We start from the raw sequence: 8364 nt of genomic DNA, 5'->3' as shown, positions 1-8364 counted from the left end.
GGGTGTGTGAGCGCCCAAGGTCTCGAGCCCTCCCCTGCGCTTTAGCCTCAGTGCGGAGCCCTAGGCGGTGTGAGGAGGATCGATCGCGAGGATCCTTGGGAGCAGCAGTAGCAGCAGCAGCAGCAGTAGTACCTGCATCCGCTGCGGGAGTCGGAGCTGGAAACACACCCACGTCGCTGCCCTTTCCTCTTCTGTCATCTCACCGCCCCGCCACAGACCGCGTTCCCGGAGGAAAGCGGCCGCCCACGCCCGGAGCATCCTCCCCTGTCCAGGGGGCGCTGACTGACCCGGAGGCATGATGCGGCTGCGAGGCTCGGCGATGCTGCGGGACCTGCTCTTGCGGTCGCCCGCCGGCGTTTGCGGGACTCTGAGGCGGGCACAGCCCCTGGTCACCCTGTGCCGGCGTCCCCGGGGCGGGGGACGGCCGGCTGCGGGCCCGGCGGCCGCCGCGCGACTCCACCCGTGGTGGGGCGGGGGCGGCTGGCAGGCGGGGTCCCTCGCGCGGGGCCTGTCCAGCTCTCCCTCGGAGATCTTGCAGGAGCTGGGCAAGGGGAGCACGCAGCCGCAGCCCGGGGTGTCGCCACCCGCTGCCCCGGCGGCGCCCGGCCCCAAGGACGGCCCCGGGGAGACTGACGCGTTTGGCAACAGCGAGAGCAAAGAGGTGGTGGCCTCAGGTGAAAAGTGAGTGTCTCCGCGAGGCGCAGGAGGCCTCGTTCCGCTCTGGGCCCAGCCTCGGGAGAGTGGGGGGACCTGCTGTGGGGCGGGATGGGAGCCGAGGTTTTAGAAAAGAGAAAGAAAGAGATGCCGGGCGGCTGCGCCATGTGATTAGGCCCGGCCCCGCCCGCGCCTTCCCCGCCTGCGCCCCTCTGCCAGGCCCCCACTTCCCTTCTCCGCCCCCGGCGGGGGTTGCCCGGGTGGAGCAGTGGTGGGGCCTGAGGGGCTCGCCTGGCGTCCCCAGTGCAGGAGAGGCCGCTGCCTTGCCTGCGCCGCGTGCTCTGCTCCCTGGCTCGCGGCTGCAACGCCTGGCTGCCTGCCCTAGCCGTTCGTGGGCGATGCCGCACGAACATCTCCACCGTGTGGCATTTAGGAGTCTGGCGTTCACCAGAGCCATTACCTTCCTGACTTGTCGCCTTTCCTGGCTCTTTTCCGCTCTGCCTGCCCTCCCCTGGTCTCTGCCATCATCCTGTTGGAAGCCAGATATGACAGAGATCTTTATATTTCTGGAGTGGCCATCTCAGGCACGTGTAGAGCCATCTGGGGCACCGGAAACAGTGTTTCAGAAGTGAGATTAGGAGGAATAGGGTCATGTGGCCGAAAGATGGGGCACGCAGTGTATAGACCACCTGTTTGCATTGAGGACCAGCTTTGGCCTCTCATGTCTTCCATGAGATGGAGAGATTTTTAGAAATAAAAGTTTAAGAGCCGAGATGAAATGTGACATAATACATTAGCTCAGTGAAAAATTTGAGTTAAGTAGGTTTTGTGACTTCATTGTGATAGGATGTTGACTCATCCTGTATGTGTACAGCACAGTAGTTTAGTCTTAAAGCAAAATTGGTTTTTCTTAAACAATATGTAAAACAATCTCCTAAATATTTTTGTCTTCTGCAATACAAATGGACAACTTTGTTTACCCAAAATGGGTAAAACTTACCTGTTTGCTTTCATTATACCTTACTATTTTTCTGGCTTTGTATGCTGACACTGTAACCTGTTCTGCTTCCCTTTTATTTCTGCTGCTATTTCCAGCTCTAGCGTTCCTTAAGTCAAACCGAAAGTGAGAACGTTCTTACAATTTCAATCTCACGTTTGCTTGATATTTTCCTGTAACTGAAGTTGGGAGCTTCCAAAAACTTTACTAAAGTTCTTCTCCCAGACTGAAGAAGATTATTTGAAAAAAATCACTTGATGGGCGAAATTTGTGGTATTGTGTGATATTGGTTGTGCCACAAAATAACGTCCTGACCATGGCAGGTTATTTAATATCTTGGGTTAGATAGCTTAAATCCTTTCAAGTTCTAAAAAGCTAAAATCTTGTTAAATATGTACTTTTCTCATGTTTTAGGGACTAGAATGATATTTAGTCTCATCTGGGACTTACTTTACTTTAACATTATCTGGTTTACCATACAAATGCCCAAGTTACAGAATTGCAAAATGCAGTCACTACCATTTAAGAGTTAACGTTATGGAACTGCTTTCTAGTAAAATTATGCCTTCAGGTCTGTGTCTCTGCAGTGGCTCTAGTGCCTCTCTTTTTTTCCTCTTTTGTCAGATAGGAAATTGAGCTGCTTTTGTGATTCACTTGTCCAGAAGTTTCTGGTTTCATTGCCTTCTTAATAAGAAGTCACCTTTTAGCAATGGCCTCAAGGTTGTGAAGAAAGTATGTTAATTTGGTTAAAGTTTCTATTTCCTGAATGATCTCTTTACAAATGTAGCTTTTCTCCTTTGGCTCCTTCCATTTTGCCTTTTTGTGACAAACATTTCTCTTATCCTGGGACATAAGCTCCCAGTTGATCCTGTTATCCTTTCTAATGCTTAGCCTCCAAAGCATAGGTCATCCCTCAATCAGCAGTCCACTTGGTATGCTAGCACTCACTCAGGACTGTGCTAGATTTTATGTAGTATTATTAAAATAAATAACCATGTGAAAATTAAATTAATTGACATTTTATAAAAGACAGCACAATATTTGGCATGTATTAAATGTCACATAACTGTTTATTAGATACATGAGAAAAAAATTGCTTCTTCATTATTTTAAAGTCTCTTAAGGAGATTGGCCTTTGAATTTCAGGCTTGCACACAAAGTTTTTACATTTTTTTAGTTTCCACAAAAATGTTTACCTTGGGAAATTGCTATACATATGTCTTACATGAAACTATGTGATTTGCACTGTTTACCTTTTGCTCTGCTGATAAATAAGTTCAGAGTAAATTTAATGCTTAACCACACCAATTTCATTAGTTCACATGGCTGAGGTATTTGCTTTTTCTTCATTCCTTGGTCCTGACTTTATATTTTATTTACTTTATATTCTGGAAAGGGGCAGCATATAAGCAAATTACCTTACCTTTTTCCCACAAACTCTTTGAACTAATGTTACTCTAGACTATACTGTCTCCTTTACACAACTTTAGTGTGGTTTAGGATATGAACATCTTAATATCATACAGAAAAATGTAATTATCTTTGCTCAGTTATCCCTATAGTGATCTTATTTAATTTTGTTATGGTTCATTCTGTTATCTTGAAAACCAACTTTGGTTGCCTCTCTTCATTTTCAAAATTGTTCTCTCTTCTTTCCTACTTCTTTTTGGGTTTCCTTACTGGGTAAACCCTGAGGCTGAGGCCTTTGCTCCTTTCCCGCTTGTCTACCTTCTCAACAGTGTATCCCTTCTTTCAGCTTTGACTTTCATCTTTGTGTAGGTAATACTTCATCTCTTAATCTAAGCTCCATTCTTACGTTTGTCTCCACATATCTGATGACTTCAAATTTAAAATCTATACCCCAATATTCATTATTTTCTCTAATTCAATCTATTTTGCATACTGTTATGAGATTAATTTTAGAGTTTTAATTTGAAAATATCACTCTCCTTCCAGAAAACCAACAGGAACTGAAATGAACATTTTATATATATATATATATATATATGTGTGTGTGTGTGTGTGTATTTTTTTTTTTTTTTAAGATGGAGTCTTACATGCTGCACAGGCTGGAGTTGCAGTGGCACGATGTTGGCTCACTACCAACATCGATTCTCCTGTCTCAGCCTCCTGAGTAGCTGGGATTACAGGTGCACACCACCACACCCGGCTAATGTATATCCTATTTTAGGGAAGGGTCCCTTGGAAGAGTCAAAGAGATAGAGGTACAAGGGCATTATTAAGTTTTTTTATTTGGGCATTTATTTTTTAATGAGAAAGGAAATGAGATAACAGAAATTGAGCTGAAAAAATACCAGCAAATGTATGTTGTTTAGAAAATAGATAATTCATGCAGGATGCAATATTGAAAGTATTCTCTTAAGGCAACAGTGAGGTCAGTTTCTCCTTGTCAGATTGGCAGATGTTAAGTCAAGTGATTGGAAATAGGAACTCTTGCATTGCTAGTAGAAGTATAACTTAGTTCAGTTACTTTGGAGGGCAGTTTGGTAGTTTTGGTTAAAAACTGCATACTGTGAGGTAGTAGTTGGATGTTTGCACATCTACATGAAGTCCTGGTATTCAAAAATATTTGTAATTACACAAATAAGCATAATTTAAAGTATATTTATATTTAAAAGTTCAAGAAAAAATGATTTCAGCTAGTTTTAGATAGTATGGATTTATGTTTTGATTGTTCAGCTTTATGTTTTAATAGTTCATATACTTAGTAAATGGAAAATGAAGGGCAAAGAAAATTGTCATGGTATATACTCTGAAAACTGAATATCAAAGTAAGATTAAATGGTTATGCATTTCAGCAAACATTGAATTGGGTAGATTGAGCAATACTAGTAAGAAAGTTGAGTCAGTATTTGGCAGATATAAATATTATGTTTTAGAATTGAATGACAGAACCCGTTTTAAAATAGGTAGCACGTTTTTATGATCCTTCAGTATTGCATTTGTTCTTGATTTTAAAAGTTAACATATTTACAGTTCACTAAAACTGAAATCATGGTGGAAAGTATGTTTAATTTTTTTGTTTGGGCTTCTCAAGTAGCCCCTTATTTATTTATTTATTTATTTATTTATTTATTTTTTAAGACAGAGTCTTGCTCTGTCGCCCAGGCTGAAGTGCAGTGGCATGATATCGGCTCACTGCGACCTCTGCCACCTGGGTTCAAGCAATTCTCCTGTCTCAGCCTCCCGAGTAGCTGGGATTACAGGCACATGCCACCCTTAGTTATATTTGATTTCTTCAATATTAACAGTTTTTTCTAGGTAATGATTATCAGTGAGTTTTAGATTTCTGTTTTTTTAAAAGCACGTGAAAAAAGTAACAATAACTATATGTCATAACATATTTGTGGCCTAATATTTATATTAAAATTTGCATTAATCGCTTCTTGGCCTTTTGGCTAAGATTAAGTGTAAAATGTGCATTAATTAGTCATTGACAAATTTGTCCATGATTTGTAATTAACAAACTTCATGCTGTTAATTTTAATTTTATTAATATTTGGGTGAAGTTTACTGTAAGGGCAAGAATTAGATTCTGAGGGGTTTAGTCTCCCTGAGTTTTAGCTGCATGTTTCCAGATCTTACTCTTTTATAGAGAAGTCTGCCTACCTCAAAGTCAGCTAATTGATGAAATGACTACCAAGTAGAATTCACCCTTTTTTATGAGGCAATAGGTAGGCCAGCTAAAAGGGAGGAGGGCACTATTTTAGTCCAAAGATAAATGTCACCTTGAAAGAAATTTGCTGAAGATATTTGTGGGTTTCTTTGAGTTTTAAAAAGTTACTTAAAAGAAATCAGGCGGGGCGTGGTGGCTCATGCTTGTAATCCCAGCACTTTGGGAGGCTGAGGCAGGTGGATCATTTGAGGTCAGGAGCTTGAAACCAGCCTAGCCAACCTGGTGAAACTGCATTTCTACTAAAAATACAAAAATTAGCCAGTCGTGGTGGCGGGCACCTGTAATCCCAGCTACTCAGGAGGCTGAGGCAGGAGAATCGCTTGAACCCGCGAGGTGGAGGTTGCAGTGAGCCTAGATCGTGCTACTACACTCCAGCCTGGAAGACAGAGTGAGACACTTTCAAAAAAGAAAGAAAGAAATCAGTAAAAGGCTGTACTACTTCTTTCTTGTGATATTTGAAATGAAGAAAAATTATGACTATAGAAACTGAAAGCTTAATTATAGAATTTGTGTTAGGGAGCTCAATCATGTTAAATCCTATGTAAATCAAGGTTATATTATATAGTTGCCTGTCTGTGCCTTTTCACCTTTAAGTCATTTGCTAGTAAGAAAAATGCTTAAGAAAGCTAAGTGAACAGATGTATTTATAAAAATGTTGCTAATTACTGATATCTCTAAGTGAGGTACACAGCTTTCACATAGAGATACTGTTAACTACAGTTTTACCCCGTAATCTACTCAGGTGTAAAATTGCTTAGGTTATGAAACACGTTGCTTATGATTGATCACTGCATTTAGTGATTTTCTGACCCCCTACAACATAGTAGAAGCAAATTTTTTTTTTTTTTTTTAGAAGCAAAATATTAATGTGCCTTGACTTCCATTTGGAAGTGTCCTCTGCTTGGTATGTAACATTCATTATAAAGAAATGTTTATAGTGAAAGCATTACTTTCAAAACATGGAACTGTACATGTTGCATAATGAACAAAACAGTGATAACTTTCAGGATTAAGAAATATATTTTTGTGTATTAATTTCTGGTATAGGCTTCTAAAAAAGATTTTTAAAATTGTCCTCTCGATGAGGATATTTTGAGCGACATAGACACTTCCTTCAATTTTTGATGGGATTGTAAACTTTCTGAAGAGCAATTTTTAACCTCTATGAGGAACTTATTAATTATTTATACCTTTTTAGGAATCTAAGCTTACAAAATAAACTGAAGTGTTAGATCTATTCCTTAATATTTTTGGTACGGTGTTATGCATACTAGAGAAAAATGGAGAAAAACTCATGTTCAACATTAATTGGATAGTTAAGTAAATTATGGTACATTCATATGAGAGTCTCTTACTTAGTCATGTAAAATGTTTGGGGATACTTTTTGGGACATAAGAAAATGTAATGTTAGACCAAAAGTTAGAATACAGAATTTTCTATGCAGTATAATCTCAAGTGATCTTAAGCTATTTTAAAAAGCTCAGAAAAAGTAATAGAAGGAAGTAAGCCAAAATGATATTACCAGTTGTGGTTTATGAGAATAGGCATTATTTTTCCTGCCTCCTTTTGGTACTTTTAAGGTTTCCTATTATGAGTGGGAAACTTCTAAAACAGTAAAAAACATTACACAATTTTGAAAATCAAAGGAACCACGTCTGTTAAATTTTGAACTTGTAAATCTCTACTGCCTAGTCTTCTACCCCAATATCTTGATTCTGGTTATATAAGAATAGTAAACACCATTACATTGAAAGAAAAGTATGAAAATAGATTATGTATGAATTTGTACAGCTCCTGTTCATTAGTATTATGCATATTCACTGGTATCCTCAAACGTCAAACTTTAAAAATTTAAAACTATTCTTGGTAAATGTTACATATTTCTCTACCATATTAAAACATTGCAATGAATAGAGGTTAACGTTTCTTGTTCAACTTACGTGTATTTTAAAAAAGCATTATTATTTATTTATTTATTTTTAAGGAAGCAGTATTGTATTGCACTGTAATACAGTGATGCTGTAAGACAAGTGCTGGCATACTTTCCCTGACAGGTCCAATTGTAAATATTTTCAGCTTTTAGGGTTCTCTAGTCTCTATTACAACTACTCAGTTCAGTGGTGGTAGCAAAATAGCTACAAACAATAGGTAAATGGATGTGGCAGTCTTCTGATAAAACTTTATTTACAAAAAGAAGAGGCCCCTGCTATGGTTTGCCTACCCCTGCACTAAAATATATTTATTGGTAAGTTCTCTCATGCCTTGATTGGTTCTGCTTTAACCAGTACTCTTAAGGGTGAGTTTGTTCTTAGGTGAATTTTTGTATCTTTTCCTCTACTTGTTCCTGTTATTCATGTGTCCACTTTAGCAATTCTCCTTCACTCTCACCTTCTGTATCCAGTTCTGCTTAGCAGCTTTCAAAAAATTGCAGTAAAACATACATAACATAAAATTTACCATTTTAACCATTTTAAAGTTCCCAGTTTTGTGGCATTAAGTACTTCTCTTAGTTTTTGTGTTAAGAACCCAGATGAATTTGCTTATTTGTAAATAAAAGTACGTAAGTCCTGAGTGAATAAAGTTTATGATCTCACTTGAGTGTAGAGATTTAGAGGACATCTATTTTTAGCAACTCAAAAACTGAGAATTAGGCATGGAAGTGGCTTTAAAAAACATTTAGTTCCAGCTCATTTTACATATTATATGAGCTGCCCACAGATATTAAATGACCTAAACAAGTTCAGACAGTTTTAGGATTTGTTTTGCTTTTTCTTTTTTCATCTATTAGCAGCAAATTAATTCAATTTATACAATTAAATTTTTTTTATGTTCAGGATTATAAGAGATCTTACAAACCCTTCTCCCCAGCTGCTGCTTTCCTCTCTTCTGTTGTATACTTCCTATAGGTTGTTACTCATCTCTACTTGAATACTTCTTTGCATGGGAGTTCACTCCCTTAGAAGGCAGCCCATTCCATTTTCGTAGCTGTTTCATTTTTCTTTTCTTTTTTTTTTT

At 39.2% G+C, this 8364-nt stretch overlaps 1 protein-coding gene across 1 annotated transcript in view; it reads left to right on the top strand.

The window, feature by feature from the left end:
• The window catches only part of GLS (glutaminase), an 84081-nt gene continuing 75717 nt past the window's right edge, over positions 1-8364 (top strand). The window contains exon 1 of the mRNA XM_037728535.1: positions 1-681. Coding sequence (XP_037584463.1) covers positions 296-681 — 386 coding nt within the window. The 5' untranslated portion in view covers positions 1-295. The remainder of the gene's footprint in view (positions 682-8364) is intronic.

This window comes from Cebus imitator, unplaced genomic scaffold, assembly GCF_001604975.1.
Source record: "Cebus imitator isolate Cc_AM_T3 unplaced genomic scaffold, Cebus_imitator-1.0 Scaffold268, whole genome shotgun sequence".
NCBI lineage: Eukaryota > Metazoa > Chordata > Mammalia > Primates > Cebidae > Cebus > Cebus imitator.
This window is presented reverse-complemented; position numbering and strand designations above follow the sequence as displayed.